The sequence below is a fragment of the Pteronotus mesoamericanus genome, unplaced genomic scaffold, assembly GCF_021234165.1.
Source record: "Pteronotus mesoamericanus isolate MK-2021 breed Mesoamerican mustached bat unplaced genomic scaffold, CSHL_Meso_final scaffold_85, whole genome shotgun sequence".
NCBI classification, from domain to species: Eukaryota; Metazoa; Chordata; class Mammalia; order Chiroptera; family Mormoopidae; genus Pteronotus; species Pteronotus mesoamericanus.
This window is the reverse complement of record NW_026555329.1, coordinates 67,558,947-67,579,695: the sequence shown is the minus strand read 5'-3', so window position 1 is coordinate 67,579,695 and position 20,749 is coordinate 67,558,947. Positions and strand designations below refer to the sequence as shown.

The 20,749-nt window shown below is 46.5% G+C and overlaps 1 protein-coding gene and 1 pseudogene across 1 annotated transcript in view; both read left to right on the top strand.

The window, feature by feature from the left end:
- PODXL (podocalyxin like) overlaps nt 1-20,749 on the top strand; it is a 47,053-nt gene that overhangs the window by 21,385 nt on the left and 4,919 nt on the right. Inside the window, exons 2-4 of the mRNA XM_054564221.1 lie at nt 16,865-17,425; nt 18,780-19,087; nt 19,418-19,489. Of these exons, the coding sequence (XP_054420196.1) occupies nt 16,865-17,425; nt 18,780-19,087; nt 19,418-19,489 (941 nt within the window). The remainder of the gene's footprint in view (nt 1-16,864; nt 17,426-18,779; nt 19,088-19,417; nt 19,490-20,749) is intronic.
- LOC129062939 (vimentin-like) lies at nt 6,676-8,061 on the top strand (annotated as a pseudogene).

Genomic DNA, 20,749 nt, shown 5'->3' with positions numbered 1-20,749 from the left:
AGCAAAAGCAGACTTATGTTTGTGCATAGAAGCACACTTAGGGAAGTGCCTATGCATTCTCAGGGACCTTAGAAATCATCCGGCCCATTTCATAGATGGGGTTTTTGTTTTTCTATCCTCACCTGAGGGCTTGCTTATTGATTTTAGAGAGAGGGAAAGAGAGAGTGAGAGAAACATCGATGTGCACAGGTGGCTGCCTCTCCTATTCACCCCAACCGGACCAAACCTGCAACGCAGGCATGTGCCCTGACCAGGAATTGAACCTGTGACTGTTCAGTTTATAGGACGATGCTCCAACCAGCAGAGCCACACTGGCCAGGGCCACAGATGCATTTCTTTTACAGAGAGCCCAGGACTCGCCTGAGGCCTTGGGGATCAGAGGCAGAGCCAGGACGAGAAGCTCAGGTCTCTGATGTCCCAGCCTGAGCCCGTTCCTTTGTGCCACCAGACACCAGCTTGTCCTGGCTGCCTCCTGCCCTTTCACTGTGCCCCCTCGGAGCTTTCTGGCTTTATTTCCCTGGAGATAATGGCAGCTGGGGGAGGTGAGCTAGGGTAACAAAGGAAGGAGTGGTAGATGCTAGTGTCCAGGCCAGAGCCTCCCCGCTCTCTGCCTTCCTGCCCTCCTTCCACACACCCTCTTCCTGGGCATTCTTTTGAGTTTCCTTTCCCGCTATTAATAGTGGAGAGTCTGGGGAGTCGCTCCTAAGTCTGTCAGTAGCCAGGAACAGGAGGAAGCGGACCCTTGCCGAAGGTTCAGAGCAGTGTTCCCCTCCCCCCAGGGGAGAAGACTGAGGTCAAGCTTCCCCTCCATGCCGCCCCGCGCCCCCCCCCCCCCCCGCACTGCTCGCATTTCAGCACAGCCTCCCAGACCCGCTTCAGTGTCCTCTCCTCCTCCCTGCAGTTCCCTTCCTGACTGCGTGGCCCATCACTCACTGAGGACTTCCCCTCCCCCCTCTCCATTCTCCGGGACCTCGGTACCCACTTGGATAAACAATTCAATGCCCTGGCCTCCTGTTTCCTTGAGCTTTCCCCATCTCTACTTCAGTCATTTGCATTCCACACCCTGAATGTCATCACCACCACAAACTGCACCCCCTCCGAAATGTCAGCACTTCTGTGACCACTGTTCCTCCCCCGTCCGATTCGTCCACCCAAGCACGCCCATAGCATAATGCTTGCGTTCGAGACCCGTCACTTCTTCATTGCCTATCGGCCCGGCCTTTTTCCATCCTGTATCCCACTATCCATTATAACCCGCGCCTTACAAATACCCTCACGTCCCCTGCAGCCTCTCCCACCTTGCTGCTCGCTCACCTGGCAAACCCCATTCTCAGAGGAGTCCTGCCTGCCCTTTTTCCGTGCCTCTGCCAAAGTGGCAGAATACCGCTAAGGGACAAGTCACACGTGGGCCGATGGGGTTCATTTTAAATTCATGGTTTTGTGCCTCCATCTGACACCAACTACTACTATTTGGCAGTTATGCTTTTTTCCTCCCGCATGGTGTTTCTCAAGGCACGGTCCTCGGCCCATTCGTGTCTGAACCTCCTGGTAACTTGCTGGAAGTGGAAACTCTCATGCTCTGTCCCAGACCTGCTGAATCAGAATCTCTGGGCTGGCGTTGGCAGCTGGAGCTTCTGATGCGCCAACATTTGAGAACCACTTTTCCAGTAGCCTTACTTTCCCATTTCCAAGATGAGTATTTCATACTGTTTCCTTCTACAAAACAACTCCTTTCTTTTTTTTTTTTATATTAGTATAGCAGATTTCATCTAGACTTGATGGAGAAAACTGAAGCAGTCAAAAGGAAATTGATCATTTCACTAATTAAATTCACCAAATTAAAAAATGTACTTACATCTCCATCTTCCTTCTTCTGGTTTCACATGTAACGAAGTTCGGGTGCCCTTTCCACAGGGATCCAGACCAACACACATGCATTCCCTTCTGCATCGTAAGGACCTGATGAGACCACGGAGAGGGAACAAAGCAAAAGGAGCATTTTTATCATCTCTGGCATCTCCTACCTCCAAAAACAAGCAGAGCTTCCTTGGCTATACCAGCTTCCTCCAGTGATTGCCATACTTCTTTGCTCCTCTTCCTACCTAACATTTGATAAAGAGTTATCTACACACACGTTCACTGCCCGACCGCTCACTCACTCACTCTTTGGCCAGCGGCTGCCCCCCCCCCCCCCGCGCCCCCCCCCCCCGCCCGCCATTCCTGTTGAAACCATAAGCTGAGATTGCGAGGGACTTCCATGTTGTTGATTTCATCACTCAGCACAGTCGGCCCCTCCCTCCTTGCAAAAACAAACAAAGAAATCAGAAGCCCTGTTGTATCTCCTCCCTTTTCCCCCCAAAAGTAGCTGTTACCTTAAACTTAAATGTAAAATTTTAGTAATATTTTGTATCTAGCTCTAAAATGACATTTAGTTATGCCAATTTTTGAACCTTATAAATAAAATCATGTAAGTAGTCTTGTTCTTGCTTTTATTGTTCAGTATTATTTTTAAACTCACGTTAATATGTGTATTATATAATAAAGTATAGTACAATACACATTCACTGATTTTCTTTTCAGTGCTTTTAGTATCCCATTATATGAATATACCATACCTTGCTTATTCATACTACTGTTAACAATCATTTGCTTGTTTCCTGTATGGAGCCAATACCAAAATCCTGTCGGGCATTCTTAGGAATGCAGCCTGATGTATACACATGTGCCTCGGCCTAGGGGAAGTGCCTAGTGTACAACTGGAAGTTGTAAATTGGAATCTATGGGCGTGTTTCACTTTACTTGGTAATGCCATACTGTTTTCCAATGTGCTTGTACCAATATACACTAGTCCATATTTTTGCTACTGCTTGTCAGTCTGGTATGAAATGATAATTCTTATTTGATTCAGCATTTCCTGAATTACTAATATTTGCACGTTTAGAGGCTATCTGTGCTACTTTTCCTGTGAAACACCCATTTAATTCTTTTATCTATTTTTCTACTGGGTTGTTTTCTTACCTATAGAAATTTTTTAAAAATATTTTTTAGATAATAATTTTTTATGACTACATATGTTGCAACTATATTCTCCTGATTGTTTTTTGTTTCCCTTTTGGTTTTTCTTTTTTTCTGACTTTCCTTTTTAAATAATTATAGATTTACAGAAAAGTTGAAGAGGTGATACAAGTTCATATGCCTTTCCCTCAGCTTCCCCTAATGTTAACATCTTTTTTAAAAAAGATTTTATTTATTTATTTTTAGAAAGAGGGGAAAGGAGGGAGAGAGGGAGAGAAACATTGACATGTGAGAGAAACAGTCAGTTGCCTCTCATATGCCCCCCAAATGGGGACCTGGCCTGCAACCCAGGCATGTGCCCTGACCGGGAATCAAACCAGTGACCTTTCAGCTTGCAGGCCAGTGCTCAATCCACTGAGCCACACCAGCCAGGGTGCCCCTAATGTTAACATTTTACATAACCTTTATCCATAAAGGTGATGTACCTTTATCACAACTAAGAAATTAACACTGGTACAATACCAGTAACTATATAAACTATAGGTTATTCATATTTTACCAATATTTCCACTGCTGGTCCCTTTTGTTCCAGGATATGACATTGCATTTAATCATGTCTGACTAGTTTCTTTCAATCTGTGACAGTTTCTTAGTCATTCCTTAATTGTTCATAACCTTAATGGTTTTTAAGAGTACTAGTTGGATACTTTTGTGGAATGTCTTTCAATTTGGGTGTGTCTGATGTTCTTTTATGTTTAGACTGGGGTTATGTATTTTTAGAAATAAGACAAAGGTGAGGTTCCCTCTTATCAGGGGACATGATGACTTACAGCTAGTCACGACTTAATCATTGGGGTTGGTAACCCTTCTCACGTGGTTAAGCTGATGTGGCTTCCAGGCCACCCCCGCCATGATGTTACTGACTTTCCCTTCCCATCCTTCCTTAGAAGAGAGTCTCTGAGAGCAGCCCACACTTATACGGAAGTGGGGAAAAATGTTTCCCCTGCAGGAGGGAAGAGTACCTACATTTTTTGGAATTTTCCTGTAAGAATGATTTCTTTTGTGCAAGTTATTTCTATTATCCAATCATTTATTGGCATGGACTCATAGATATTTATTTTACTCTTTGGGTTCCAATACAGTATTTGTTATTTCGTTGTTTAAATTGTTCCCGGTTTGGCCATTTGGAGCACTTTGCCTTTTGGACTTGCCCATCTCTCCCCCGGCTTCCTTACTTTCTGGCATTACCAAATGTGCCAGGCTTACCTTACATTTTCCCAAGTCAGCACTAGAATCAAGTCCTTTGTCCAGGGAGCTCTGCCTCATTGTGTTGGAGAAGGACTGGGTACACTTGGTGGGTCACTGCTTTTAGACCCTCTCAGTGGACAGAGCTAGGAAATACGTTTATGTACTAACCCATGTATGCACACAAACCTATATAGTTATCTATCTGTATGTGTACATAATGCAGATTTAGAATTGATAACCCATACCCTTGTGAGAAACAAGCTTACCACTTACAGTGTTTACATATAGTGCTTTTTGTCTTAGCTTTATAGTATCCAGTCAAAAAACTATTTTCCAATTTTCCAGTTGCTTTGGTCAGTCCCCCCCCCCCCCAATCTCTCCAGTGAGGTTATGTTACATACATTTGTAACGTAAGTAAAATTTATTTTCATAGCCTCCATTACATCCTGGGATTTCCTGAACATCTCAGTTGATTCTCTGCACCCCAAATCTGCACTAAGCAAAGTTAATTCTTCAAGGTGTACAATTTTATGAGTTTCAACAAATGTTAGCCTTACGTCCATCACCCAAATACCATATATCACAGTTCCATTGTCCTGAAACCAATCCCTCACCCTTCCCTCAATGCCCAGTAACTGCTGATCTGTTTTCTATCCCTATCAAACACTATGTAGCCTTCGACTTCCTTCACTTAAAATGCCTTTAAGATTCATCCATGTTGCGTGAATCAGTAGTTCATTCCTTGTTATTGCTAGGTAGGCACTGTATGGATGTATGACAATTTGTTTATTCACTACTTGAAGGGTATCTTCGTTGTTTCCAGTTTTTGGTGTTTATGAATAAAGCTGCTATAAACATTTGCCTGTAGGTTTCTGTGTGACCACAAGTTTTTAGTTCTTTGAGGTACATAAAAAAGAATAGAATTGCTGGGTCATATGATAACGGTATGCTGAAACTTTAAAAGAAATGGCTGAACTGTTTTCCAAAGTGGCAGTACTGTTTTGCATTCGCATGGGCAATGTATGAGAGTTCCTTTTTAATATTTGGTATTGTCAGTTTGTGTTTAGCCATTCTAACAGGTGTGTGTAATGATACTGCATCGTAGCTTTAATTTGGATTTACCTAATGACCAATGATGTTGAACATCTTTTTAGGTGTTTGTCATCTGTGTATCTACTTTGGTGATTTTTTTTTTCCTGGTGCTCTTTTGCGCTCTTAAAAAACTGGGTTATCTTTTTATTGTTGAGTGTTAAGAGGTGAGTCTTCTTCCTTATTGAACCGGCTGGGATTTCTATTAATATTACGATGCTCAGTGGAGTGATGAGAGTATAGCTTTGTCTCGTTCCAAATTTTAAGGGCAAAACATTCAGTCTCTCCCCATTAATTATATTAGCTGAAGGGTTATTTGGCTATTTCATTTATTAGGTTAGGAAAGTTTCCTTCTAATCCTGGTTTGCTGAGATTTTTTAAAATTATAAATGAATGATGAATGTTGTCATGTTTTCTGAATATATTGAGATGATCATATGGTTTCTCTTATTTTATTGTCAACATGGTGAATTGCACTGATCGATTTTTTTATACTGAACTAACCATGAGCTGAATCTCACTTGATCATGATGAATTATCCTTTTTATATATTGCTGGGTTAGTGGTCATTAGGGACATCCAAATTAAAACCACAGTGAGATACCTCTGCTTGCCCACTACAATGGCTATCATGAAAAAGGCAGGTGACAGCAATTGTTGGTGAGGATGTGGAGAAAATGAAACCCTCATGCACTGCTGGTGCGCATGTAATATGGTGCAGCCACTTTGGAAAACAGTTTAGTAATTCCTCAAAATTCTAAATTCTAAAAGTCCTTAAGAGCCTTAAAATCCTTAAGGAGAAATTCCACTCCTAGGTCTATACCCAGGAGAAATGAAAACACATATCCACACAGAAGCTTGTACATGAATGTCTAGCAGCATTGCTCATAATAGCCAAAAAGTTGAAACTACCCGGATGTTCATCAACTGGATGTATGGATAAACAAAATGTGGTACATCCATACAGTGTAATGGCATTCAGTAATACAAAGAAATAAAGAACTGGTACATGCTTATCAACATGGACGAACCTTAAAAAACATACTAAGTGAAAGAAGCCAGTTATGAAGTGAGTCATACGCATTGTATGATTCCATTTATGTGAAATGTTCAGAACAGGCAAATCCACATAGAAAAAGAGATTAGTAGTTGCCTAGCACATGGCTTTTCTTCCGCTTTGTCTTCAGTGTGAGAGTCTGTGTTCCTCTGTTAAGAAGCTGGGCAGGGCATAAGACTTACCCCCGGGGTCCCCGCACCGGAGACGCAGCAGCGCTTCCCCCACCCACTCCCACCACGCCCTTGCTTGCCTCTTCGCCTGGAGCCATGCCCACGAGGTCCATGTCCTCGTTCTCCTACTACTGGACAATTGGTGGCCCTTGGCACCACCCGCCGGCGGAGCTCCAGCGAGAGCTACGTAACCACCTGTCCCTATAACCTGGGCAGCGCTGCGCCCTAGCACCAGCTGCAGCACTTACCTCTCCGCCGGCGCACCGTCTACGGAGCGCGCTCCTCAACTGCGAGCATGCGGAGCAGTGTCTCCCGCTTCCGGCTGCTGCAGGAAGTCGAGACTTCTCGCCGGCCCAAGCTATCAACAGCGAGTTCGAGAACACCTGCACCAACGAACGAGAAGGTGGTGCTGCGGCAGAGGAAGGACCGCTTCACCAACTACATTGACCAGGTGCACTTCTTGGAGCAGCAGAGTGAGATCTTGCTGGTTGAGCTCGATCAGCTCAAGGGCCAGGGCAGTTCGCGCCTGGGGGACCTCTAGGAGGAGGAGATGCAGGGGCTGTGCCGGCAGGTGTACCAGCTCACCGACACGAGGCCTGCGTTGCGGTAGAGGGCGACACCCTGGCTGAGGACCCAATGTGGCGCTGGGAGAAGCTGCAGAAGATGCTCTGAGAGGATGCCGAGGGCACCCTGCAGTCCTTCAGACAGGATGTTGACAGTGCTTCTTTGGCACGGCTTGACCTTGAGCGTAAAGTGGAATCCTTGCAAGAAGAAATTGCCTTTGGAAGAAACTCCACTATGCGGAAATGCAGGAGCGGCAGGCCCCAAAGCTGTCCAAAACGATGTGGATGTCTCCATGCCTGACGTCACTGCTGACCTGCGTGATGTGCGTCCACAGCATGGAAGCGAGGCTGCAAAGAATCTTCAAGGAGGCTGAGGAATGGTACAGGTCCAGGTTTGCTGGCCTCTCCGAGGCTGCTATCGGAACAATGATGCCTTGCACCAGGTGAAGCCGGAGTCAAGTGAGCAGGGGAGACAGGTGCAGTCCCTCACTAGCGAAGCGGATGCACTTAAAAGAACTAACTAGTCTTTGGAACGCCAAGTGCGTGGAATGGAAGAGAACTTTGCTATGGAAGCTACTGCCTGGCAAGACACTATTGGCTGCCTGCAAGATGCAGTTCAGATCATGAAGGAAGAAATGGCTCGTCATCTTCGAGAACACCAAGACCTGCTGAATGTTAAGATGGGTCTTGGCACTGCGATCTCCACCTACAGGAAGGTGCTGGAAGGTGAGGAGAGCAGGATTTCTCTGCGTCCTACCAACTTTTCTTCCCTGCACCTGAGGGAAACCAATCTGGAGTCATCCCACTCTGGCTGACACCCAGAAAGGTGTCACTCAAAAAGGACACCTTTAATTAAGACAGTTGAAACTAGAGATAGGTCATCGATGAAACTTCTCAGCATCATAAGGATCTGGAATGAAGATTGCACACCCTCGGTGCAGCAATATATACGAGCAAGAAGAAAAAAGAAGTCCATACCTTAAAGAAACAGCTTTCAAGTGCCTTCCTGCAGGTTTTCCAGGAGCACAAGATAGATTTGGAATAGGACTTAGCTCTAGTTTTCTTTTTCTTTTTTTTTATCCTCACCCAAGGACATTTTTTCATTGCTTTTAGAGGAGATGGGGGGAGGGAGAAAGGAAGAGGGAGAAAGAAGAATCCATTCAGGAGAGAAGCATGGATGTTAACGTCCCGTCTGCGCCCTTACCAGGGATTGCATGTGCCAGGACTGGGAATCAAACCCTCAACCTTTCAGTTATGGGATGATGCTCCAACCAACTGAGCCACACCTACCAGGACATGAGCTCTAGTTCTTAAGAAACAAGATTCCTAAGAGATTTGGGAAAATTTTTACAGTGTAATCCAGCTTACGAAGAAGGTTTGTGCCAGAATACACTTTAAAAAGTATTTTTGAATACTATAAAAACTGCTTTTTCCCAACAAGTATCTAACCAATTTGTTTCTGCTTCAATATATCTTTGGAAAACTAAAACAAAACAAAACAAAACAAAAAAACCAAAACGCTGCATCAGAGGCTGCAAGCTCTGTGAATAATATTTGTCTGGTCCCCTGCTTGGCTGTGGGTCGTCCCTGCTGCTCCCCAGAGAGCCCTCCCATCTCCCCCAGCTGTATTCCACTTAAGTTTACTTTACACTTGCTACCATTTGCGTTAATGGCAGGGAAGAAGGGCATTCTCTGGTTAACGCCAGCCATTCACAGGCACTGGAATACGGGACTTGAGGGTGTGGCCTTCACTAGTGTTCTTGCCTTTTTTCTAGAAGTGCAGCTGGACTTAGCACGTATTCCTGCCCTCCCCCGGGATACAGAGCGCTCTTATTTTCCTGTTTCCTTTCCCAGCTGCAGTGGGTTTCCACCACGGCCTTCATGCTATAAATTTTGGCCTTTCTCCTGCAGTTTAATTCTTTGATTTCCTAGCAGAAATAAGGAACGTGAGTCTGGGCAGTGTTTCATTGGTGGCTGTCACTGTCCTTCCCCTCTCTGGTGGGTTTCCACCAGTGCTCTCAGGCTGCAGATTTGGTTGACTTCCACCCCAAAATAGGGCTTTTGTTCTTCCCCCATAGATGATAACGGGGCTGTATGGAGTCGCAGCAGTGCCAATTGTTTACTTTCCCCAGCCAGCCCTGGGTGGGGGGTGATGGGCTTTCTCAAAGTTCTTCCCAGTTCCTGGGGGAAAACCTAAGACTTTGAACCTTCCAGTGTCTGTAGCTCCCAGGGCTTCCCACGTTCATACCAGGCCACACGCAGCCTTTACCAATTAATTAAAAAGGTTTAGTCTTCTTACCTACACTTGTCCCTGGGTAGCAGACACTCGGGTCCAGTTCCTCCCTGCAGTTGTCTGTCTCCAGCTTTCAGGACGGTTGTCTGCCGTGACCTCAGTTCTCCAGTGGGTTCAAGAAGAGTCGTTAATTTTCAGTTTCTTCAGCTTTTTTCTTGCCGTAAGGTTAGGTTTTCAGCTCTCTTTCGTCATAGCTGGAACTCGAAGTCCTGTGGTCTCCTTTGATGGACTCGGGCCCTTAATTCTGGTGAAGACAAATTTATTAAGTTTTTTGGTCTGTACTTTTCATGTTTTGTTGATTGACAATTGCATATGAATAAATTCTTTTTTTGCTGTAGAAATTTCATGTAAGGTTAGAATCATTTGACCCTTGTGTTGAGGCTTGGAGTTTCTTTGTGAGAGAATTATTAACTACCAACTTAATTTCTTTGTGAAAATAGGACAGATTATTATTTCTAGTTCTTCTTGAGTCACTCTGGCAAGTTGCATTTTCTTAGGAATTTGTCCACCTCATCTGCTTCATATTTATCAACATTTGCTCATACTGGCCTCTACTATAAATAGCTGTTATTATTATAGCTCATATTTTGTATTTCTGCCTTCTGGGTTATTTTTCCCTTTGATCAACCTCACCAAAGGCTTTGCTATTTTCTTAGTCATTTTTAAAAAATCAATTTTTGACTTTGTTGATACTTGCTATTGTCTTGGTTTTTATTTCATTCATTTCTGCTTTTATCTTTATTATTTCTTTTAAAAGAATTTTTATTGATTGATTTTAGAGAGAGGAAGAGAGAAACATCGATTTGTTGTTCCACTTATTTATGCAACCATCATTTGGTTCTTGCATGTGTCCTGACCAAGGATCTACCCCCCAACCTTGGCCTATTGGGACGATGCTCTAACAAAACTGAGCTACCTGGCCGGAGCTATTATCGTTATTATTTTATTCGTACTATTTTTCTTTAGGTTTATGTTGTAGCTTTCCATTATCAAGTTGAAGAGAATATAAAGGACCAGACCTGGGCAGGTCCTGAAAAAGATATATGTGTAAATTACAATGTGCCCACACCCTCGGCTTGCCCATTCCTGCCACGCTGTCACCTTTCCCTCAACTTGTACCTCAGGTCTCAGAGAAAGGCAGCTCCCTGTGATCAGCTGTCCAAGGAGGGAAAAGCTTTCGTTGATGTGTATAATATGCCGGAGCCTGGCAGGAGTGGACAGCTGTGGATGTTAGCCGGGTTTCGGGGAGGCCCGAGAGAAAAGTGTTCAAAGCTCTTCCAAAGGACAGGGCTTTGAGTAGCACATTTCATGGTCTTTTTTTCTTTTCTTTCCTTTTCTTTTTAATTGAAGGAAAGCTACACTAAGGTAAGGTAAGGATCTGACCAAATTCATAGGCAATAATTTACAAATTTTAGATAGATGTTTAGGGACTTAAAAGGACAGGGACAGAGGATTGGTGCGAGGAAGTTTATGGAAGAGGCACCTGCATGGACTTCTCAGGATAGATCTGGAGTGTGAGGATCTTCTCACTCCTGATAACCAGGCGGTCAAGATGACCCATTGGGCCTATCAGTCAGTTTCTTTCTGCATCCACCAAATGATTGCCCCATGGGCTTGTCGCAAGCGGCTGGCCGTGGTGTCGGGAGGCAGCTAAAACAGACACATCTGGTTCGGAATGTGTGTTCCCAGCTGCCATGTCCTGTCAGCCGCACTCTGCATGGCCTTAGAGAATGCCTTATTCACCGTCATCATATTCCACAGAGCACACAACTTCACCAAGGAATTCACTCTTAAGACATAATGAGAGCATTAACCTTATAGGATGTACTCACATTACCAGGAGTCCTACAAGTGATACCATAATGAAGCAGGGGGGGAACATGGATGGAAGCCGGGGGTTCCCTGTAGTGCCTCCTAGTCTCTTACATCCAGTTACAACAGAAAATGGAAAAGCCTCTTACTGACCTGAAGACTCAGCTCCCTCGGAAATGAAGTCCAGTATCTAGCACGTGTGGTGTCGGGGTGCGAACCGAAGCCAGCAGTGCTCAGTGCTGGTGGAGGTGGTGTGCTCACCAGCCAAGTTCAGGGGAAGAGTTATGGGTGCTGTTTCTGATGTAAGCCTGGTTCTAGAGCCATCTGAGATGCTTTCATTAGCTAACTTTCTGTTTAAAGTGGGGTTGCTTTCTGAGGTTTGAAACTAAGCATCCTGGTTTTTATAGTGAAATAACGGGTTGGGGGAGCAGATGAGAAGGTTCGGTTGTGTCCTCCCCAAAAAGATATGTTTGAGTCCTGACCCCCAATGCCCAGGGTCATACCAGGTTAGGGTGAGCCCTAAGTCCAGTGACTGACACCCTTGTAGGAGCAGAGACACACAAACAGGGCAGAAGGCCATGCGATTTGTGGAGTCAGGGGTTGGAGTGATGCAGCTACAAGCCGAGGAACGCCAGGGCTTACTTACTTACACAGAGGAAGCAAAGATTTTTCCCTAGAGCCTTCAGAGGAAGCATGTCCTTGCCAATTCAGGTTTCTGGCCTCCAGAAACATGAGAGAATACATTTATGTTGTTTCAAGCCACCTGGTTTGTTACAGCAGTGTTGGGAAACTAATACTTCCTTCAAGGTACCCTGAGTCTATGAAAAGATTTGGTTCTGGGAATTGGATGCATAGCTGGCTTTGTTATCTATTGTGATGATTCAGCACAGGGCTCAGTTTGCTAGGCCTAGAGGCCAGACATTATTGAGCTGCTTATCCGTTTTGGTCCTAAAAACACATGACTAGGCTGCCCAGGTAGCTCCGTTGGTTAGAGCATTGTCTCAATATGCCAAGGTTGCGGGTTCGATCCCCAGTCAGGGCACATATAGGAAGCAACCAATGAATGCATAAATAAGTGGAACAATAAACTGGTGCTTCTCTTTCTCTCTCTCCTTTCCTCTCTTTCTAAAAATCAATAAAAAATTTTTTTAAAGAATACATGATTATTAGCCACTGCCTCACATTCCCTTCATTAGACTATTTTGATTGCCATGCTGGTCCTGCTGCCTGTGGGTATCACACCACCTTTTGTCCTGTAAATGAAATTCTGCTCTTGCCTCTAGTACCTAAGGAAGCAGGTTCCCATCCCATCTTAGATCAGCAATGTTTCCTAGCATACCTGGCAAACAGCCAGAACAGCCTCTTAGAATCTAATCCACGACACCATCAACGATAAGGTACACTATTGTTTTGTGAACCGCTTAGGCGGAAAGAAAACCACTGGCAAAGTGTGGTGACACACAATATATAATACCTCCTCATATCAGAGACATGACAAATGTGCATCTTAGGATGCATAAAATACAGTGTTTCTCAAAGCGTTGGTGAAGGGAGTCATTTGAGCTCTTTTAAGGACCAGAGGTAGAATGGGAGTGAGCAGTTCATACATGATAATCCACTCTAACATGTTTATCTCTCTTAAAGCCTGAGATTCTTTGTATTCTTTATCCCAGCGTACTTCTGACAACTTAACTTTATTTAATGTGGACTGCCATTGAGCCCAGATTTCAACCAACTATGAAAACCCTTAGAACTGTTTCCAGCCGCTTGATACAGCATCCTGAATCCAAAGTCTCTAGTATGCATACCTATACTGATAAATTCAGCCTTATATCAAATTATGATTATACTTTCTGATCTAGCACCCTCATATTTTATTTGCCAGAGTTTACGCAAATTTTTTAAATCCTCACCCAAGGACAAGTTTCCTGATTTGGGGGCGGGGGGAGAGGAGCATCAATATGAGAGAGAAACATCCCTCCGTTGCCTCCCTCACATGCCCTGACTAAGGATCAAACCTGCAGCCGAGGTGCCCTGACTGTGAATCAGATCCCCAGCGCTTTGGTGTTCGGGACGATGCGCCAACCAACTCAGCCACCTGGCCAGGGTGATGCAGGTATTTTTTCAGTGTAAGCCTCCTTCTGGGTCAGATTCTGTATTTGTCTTTCTGTGGCATACGAGGGTCTGACTGTGTGTAAGTTGGGGGAAAATGAGGAGTGGCAGAGATGAGGAGGAGGCATGGCTTTCTCTGTCAGTGAGGTTATTAAGAGTTCTCAAGCAAGCAAGGTGGTAACCGCATCATCCAGTGGGGGCTGTGACTGAGTCTCCTGGCAAGTGAGTCCCATGGGGGACTGAGGCTCACGGATACTCTGACGCCTGTGCATCCTCTTACACATCACCACTCTGATCCTCGAGGTCCTGTATATCTTCACCTCAGGGAACTGGTGAGTCATGACACTGTAAGTTGGCAACTCATGGGGTCAGATGTTTGTGTTTGACTCTCGATCTTCGCAGCTTTTCAGCTGCGAGCAGATAGAGACTCCTTTGCTGTGGCCTCAGAAAAACCTCTGCTGATTTTCAGTCTGCGCTCTGATGGGAGGATTTAGGAATTAGAATTCATCTTTCTTTAAGCCAGTAGTTTTCACTGTAGTGACTTCTGTCTCCCCCGAGGGGACATTTGGCAATACCTGGAGACGTTTTTGGTCATCTCAGCTGGGGAGGGATGTACGTGTTACTTGTATCTGGCGGACAGAGACCAGGGATATTGTTAAATACTCCCTAACACATAGGACAACCTCCTGTAACAAAGAAGTATCTAGGCCAAAATGTCGGTAGTTCTGGGGCTGAGAAACCCATGTGAAGCTATTCACCACAGCTAAGAAGTCACCATCCCTTTTCACATCCCTTTGTGCCTCAGGTATGCCGATATGCCCCTCAGCAGTCTCGTATCTTTTGCCAAAAAAGATACTGGGACATGACCAGTTATCAGAAGCACCATTATTATTATTTTTTTAATATTTTGTTTTATTTTTGATTTTAGAGACAAGGAGGGAGGGAGGGAAACACTGATATGAGGGAGAAACATAGATTGGTCACCTTAGGTGCACACCCCAACCGGCGTCTTCCCTGACCTTTCAGTCTGCGGGATGAGGCCCAAGCAACCGAGCCACACCCACGGGGGCAGAAGCGCCGTTATTTTATGAACGGTGGAGGCAAAACCACTGTCACACCATAACACTACAGTCGATTTTCAGCACAGGTCCTGGTCTGTGTGCCCTTCCTACTGCTGTGTGGCAGCACTCAGCACTGCCAAAGCCACTTCATGGGCACGTTGTTCTAGATGATAGGTGACATTGTGACTGCTTCTCTTAGAGTCATGTCCCCAACCACTTGCAAACCTTCAACTGCCTTTAGTCCCAATTAGGCCCAATAACTAATCCTTGAAGTCCTGTTGCCTGTCACACCCCTGATACAAATTTCTGTTCCTCAGTAGCTAAGTGTGTTCCCGTGTGCAAGCGTGTGCGCGACGCTGGGATATTGCCTAGCTTGCGGAGGAGCTGGAATTACTGGAGACCATGTTCAGGGCCACGAATGAATACGAGGAGCTGCAGCTCCGGGGCTGGACTGCGGCGCCCGCCCCGCCTCCACGGCTGCCTGCGCTCGGGCGTGCTCCGCCGACCGCCGCCTCACTTGCTGTCCGAGGCTGGAGCAGACACAGCTCTTCCCGGGCAGCTTAGCGCACGCTTGTGCTCCAGGTGCAAGGGAGGCTGGATTGGCAAATGGCTGGCCTGTTCAGCATCTGCAATAGGAGACAAGTCCCGCCACCATTGACCTTCCTCAGTTATAGAAAAACAGTGGCTTCTGATTGCCTACAAAGAACGGCAAAAATCCACTCATAGCACACACTCCCTTCTGCTCAAGACGGAAAACCAGGAATTGTCCTGGACTCTCCTGGTCACTTAGTCCATTGGCAGGCGGTTGGTTTTGTCTCCAAAACATAGTCTTGAGTCCATTCTCTTTTCGTCTCTTGTATTAATAAGTTAGTATGGACTATTTCACGCATTTCATTTGGATTACTGTCATAGCCTCTTGTCTTCCCACTTCTACACTTTTGCCCTTCAAATCCATATATTTTCTCCAAAGCAGCAAGACTCTGCTTCTTCATAAGTCACCCAAATAGAACTTTGCTTTAGCCCTGACCCGTGCAGCTCAGGTGGTCGGGCATCATCCCGCGAAGTGAAAGGTCGCTGGTTCCCTTCGCAGTCAGGGCACGTGCCGGGTTGCGGGTTTGGTCCCTGGTTGGAGCATGTACAAGAAGCAACTGATCGATGTTTCTCCCTCACATCGATGTTTTTCTCCCTCTCTTTCTCCCTCCTTTCCCCTCTCTCTAAAAATAAATAAATAAAATCTTTTTAAAATGTATTCATTTAAAAAAAAAAGCTTACTTGCTTTAAAGCCTTCAGTGGCTTTTTCAAAAACTTCAAATGAAGCTAAAGTCCTCATTTGGTCTCTAAGGAGAGTGATCATACATCTCATTTTACTTAGGATGATTTTTAAGACAGAGAGAGAGCCTACTGTGTTCCCAGAAATGTGTGGTTTGGACAATTAAGTTCCTGTCACTTTACCTGTAAGGCCCTGCATCCCTGTTCCTCCCCTCCCCTCACTAAGTGCCATTTACACTCGTCTTTTTTTGACTCTTTTTCTCTACTTTGGGACCTTTGCAGATTCTATTCCTTCTGTCTGGTACCCTTTTCCTCCCATTTCCCCACAGAGGTTTCTCCTTGGTATCCTTCAAGGCTTAGCATAACAGGTACTTCTAAGTTTCCTTTCCTTAGCTTTGTCTAACCAGCTCCCTCCTGTGATCAGAGGTTCAATTGTTCTGTCTGCTTGTTCAATCTCTGTCTTACTCGTTAGAGTGGAAGCTCCCTGAGGGTCTGGATTGTATGTTTTAGTCATCGTTGTACCCCAAGGCCCAACAGGGAACCTGGCATCTAATGGGTCCCTTAGTAAAGAATTTGTTAAACAGGTAGAGGACCTTCATTTCCCCAACCCCTGACAAGGTTAAGCTAAGATGCTGACTCGTCCTCTTTCCCACGACTCACAGTGATACTCAGTAGCAATTTGTGTCATATTAGCTTGATTGTCAGTTTCTCCCTCTGGATTACATAAACCCTGAGAAAAGGCATGTCTCTCTGGCTGTGCTTAGAACAGGGCAATTCCACACACAGGAGTCTGTTGGGTCTTCTGCAGGGTCACCTGCCTGGGGGCTGGGGAGCAGGAGACGCAGGTGGCCCTGGCAGCCTGGTTCCGTAGTGGCAGAGCACAGGGCGCCCATGGGGAGTACAGGGACTTCATGGAGGGCTCGGCACACAGCGGGACTACAGGCCTCGCCTTTCTCTGTGCACAGCTTCCCTTGACTTTCTCTGCTTCACTCTCAGTCTCCCTCTTAGAGGCTTCTTGAACCCCAGAAAAATCTGGGCACATCCAGGGCCCAGGCCTTCAGCAAGGCAGATGGCAGAGCTGGGCGCAAGGCCCCTGGATCCTGGGGAAGAGCTGGAGAAGGGTGCGGGGAAGAACTTCCCGCTACTACCCTAACCTGATTCTGTGCTGTCTTTAGATGTGGACCCCAAGACCAGCGTAATACCTACAAGCACAAGCAAGCCAGGATCAAATGCCATATCCAGGAACCCAGTGACGACTTCAGCTCCTCCAGCCCAGCAAAACCCATCTACACTTGCACCATCCAGTGGCTCCAGCGTCACCACTCCCGCTCCAGGCGTCCAGAAGGATGTTCAAGGTTCAAACCAGAACACTCCATCCACATCAGCAATTGTCCCAACTGTCTTGATGAAGCCAGGAACCACGACCAGCCCAGAAGGAAATAACACAGATCCCTCTGGAACCCAAAGTAACCCCAGTGTCACTACAAACATCATGACCACTAAGGGAGGAAGTCAGACGAGCCCTCAAACGCCACCTGCGATTACCACTGTCCACATGTCTCCTGCTGTCTCTTCCCAGAATACCATAGCAGGCACTCAGCAGGTGCCTTTGAGTCCCAGTGCTCCGAACACCCCAGGGAGCCCACCCAAGGGGCCCAGCAGCGTGACTGCATCTTCACGTAGTCCTGGCATGATGACAGGTCACACCACATCTCAGCAGACAACTGATACACTGAGTAAGTAATGCCTTTTTACTTTCAAGCAAGAGGAAACTTTTACAGTCTTGGAATCTATACAGTTGCTCAGCGGGAAGATGGAGGTTCATGCTGAGGGTTAAAGGTCGTTGAATATACTCCACCTGCATTTGAGGAGACAAAGCCAAGAGGGCTGTGCACCCTGAGGAGGTCGGTGGTATGCCCTGTCTGGGCGAGCACATAAACAAGCAAGCAGTCTCTTCATGGGTGGGACGCTGGGAGGTCGCAGTGGCAGGGTGTTACTAGAAATTCTCCAGAACAGTGTTTCTCAAGTGAGACTGATGGCTGTCTGCCATAACAATACACATTGGTCTTACACATATGTGATGCAGTACACACACATATAAGATACATGTAACATACACATAACTGATAACTAATTTTCACTAACCAGGGCTTATCCTTACTATAGGTGACATGCCCTGATGTTTTCTATTCCATTCCGTTCCCTCCACCCCTTTACTTATTTATTTATTTTTTAAAAAGATTTTATTTTTATTGTTAGGGGAAGGGAGGGAGGGAAACATCAATGTGTGGTTGTCTCTCGAGCGCCCCCTACTGGGAACTGGCCTGCAACCCAGGCATGTGCCTCATGGGAATTGAACCATGTGACCCTTTGGTTCGCAGGCTGGCCCTCCATCCACCAAGACCAGCCAGGGTCCCCCACCCCCTTTAAAGGGTAGGCCTTAACCCAGTAAATTAATTTTATAGCTCACTGATGGATCCTGACCCATGTCAGATCTATTGAATCAGAATTTCTGAGTTCAAACCTGAGAATCTGCATTTTCAAGACCTCCTCAGGCAATCTGGGTGCATATGGAGGTTCACAGACTGCCCCTCTAGCGGGGGGTGGTCGGGTCCTGCTGTAAGAGCAAGGGCTCTGCCACGTGTCAGCATCTGACAAGCGGCAAGTGGTCAAGCCCCACCCCTCTACCCCCGCTGAGCTTCAGCTTCCTTGTTTATAAAATAGGAATAATTATGGTACTTTCCTCCTGGAGTTGTTGTGAGGATTAAATAAGAAAATACCTCTGGAGCCCGTCAGACAGTCCCTCCAGGGAGTCAGCACCTTAGTTAATGTTCGCTATTGCTGCTGATGTCATGGTCTTCGCTGTTATTTCTTTAATCTTCTTCCTCCCCTGGCTCATCCAGTCTGACCCATCCTGAGACAGTTACCGGAATTGACCTCTTCTGCCTTATCTTCCTCATGGGCTGCTTCCTCCAGCTTGCAGTCTAGGTCGGGGATAAGACCAAAGAACTGAGGGAACTGAGAACAAGAAGGCTGGGCTTTTCTCTTAAAGGTACCACTCATCTTTCCTCACAACCTTTGTTTTCCCAGCTACAACACCAATGGTTGCCACAGGCGGAAAAGAACATACCTGCAACGAGATCCCAGCTGTCAGTGGGAACTCTTCCTCCATCCCTGGGGCCTCTCCTTCCGTCACTGGGGCCTCTCCCTCCGTCACTGGGGCCTCTCCCTTGGTCCCTGGGACCTCTCGGTCTGACACTCCGCCGCCTGCAGTTTCTTCATCAGGATCCACGGCTGTGCCTCCTGTCAGGACCACAAGCTCCAGCACTCAGTTGGCTACAACTCCCTTCCAAGGCTCCAACATCTCTTTCCCCACCTCAGCTCTTGAGAAGGACAGGGTAATTCTAGCAGAGATGGGACAGCAAGTGAGCCCAGACTCCGATGGAAGGGGCTCTGTCCGGGAAGAGCGTTCCTGTTCCTCCTTCAGCCTAGGGCCCTGGCGAGGGCGGTGAAGGGCAGTCATCCAGTGGCCCTGCCCTCCCCTCCTGCGATTCGGTTTTGAGAGCCAGTGACACACCTGGCTCAGGAACTCCGGCCCTGCCCCGCCCCTGATGGCCAGGAATTCCGTGTATATCTCACTGGGGGGTGGGGGGAGGGAGGGAAGGAGGGGACAAAGATGAGGTCCTGTCAGTCTCAGCCTGAACCTTAACCCCAGTGGCTTCTTGCAGATTAAGTGCGAACCTCCCGAAAGGCTGAATGAGATGATGCTCATCCTGAACGTCACGAAAACCAACCTCTGTGTGAGTACCACGCTAACCTAAGTCCCACCCTGATTTTCACCTCCAAAATGCAGTTGAACAGCAGGGTGGAAGGGAATGAAGTGTTCCTTCATATAAGGGACTGAGAGATGTGTTCACTTTCCTGGTCTCATTTTGTCCTAGTAGAAAATAGCCCCTGCCCGTCTTCTAGAGGGACAAAGTGAGGCTGGGACTTCTCTACATGAAGCTACACCCCTAGGGCTGCGGCAGGGCCCGAAGGACCAGGTCTCCTGGGCATTCACTGGGTAACCAGTCACTTGCTCTGAGAGTCTAGGGACCCCAACCCTAGTTCTTCTTTGCCCCTAGCTCAGGGTGACTTTAAGTCTATCTCTTTGGGTTTTCGAGGCCTCGATTAAAAAGAAGACCCTTGCCCTGACTAGGTTGGCTCAGTTGGTTGAAATGTTGTCCTGTAGACCAAAGGGCCGCAGGTTCAATTCCCAGTCAGGGCACATGCCTGGGTTGCAGTTTTGGTCTCCAGTCGGGGTGTGTGAGAGAGGCAACCGATTAATGTTTCTCTCCTTTTTTTCTCTCCCTTCCCATCTCTCTAAAATCAATAAGCATGTCCTCAGGTGAAGATAGTTTGTTTATTTATTTTTTAAATAAGAGGCTTAGTCTGCCTAACTTTCCCTGCTCTTATTGTCTGGTTTTCTGTTTCCTGGTCCATGGCCTCAGTGGAAGAATAGCATGGAGAGAATCTCCCCCTAACCTGAGAATTCAGAGCTCCTGAGCATCAGAGAGTCATTGCCAACAGTTCTCCTTGGGGCAGGGGTGTGTGTGTATTGGGGGGCGGGTGTCAGCGTGTGTGTGAGTACATATGCATGAAAAAGAGAGTATAGCGGAGCGTGCCTTCAGATTGCCCGCCTCTGTGATTCAAGGTTTTACTCAGTGAATGGCTGAGCTCTGCGAGTGCAGGCAATGGGTGGCTCACTGCTGCCCTCTCCCGGTCAGAGCCTATTTTTGCAAACACCCCTAGGAACTAACCAAAACATTGGTTTCTAAAGGATGGAGGACTTCGCTTTACGGCACTTTCATGCTGTCCGTATTTTCTGCAGTAGTTTCCTTGTGGGTGTCCATGTTGCTGGTATTTTTTCCAAGTGAATTTTACAAAAGCATACATCTGTACCAGAGTTTTCAAAGGAAGTGAGCGGTGTTCCCCTGTGTTTGGGTTCATTGGACCAGGCAGGAATCACATTGACACCTTTCCTCAGGCCCTCTTTTTGGCTAAAACTTCACAGGTTGTGT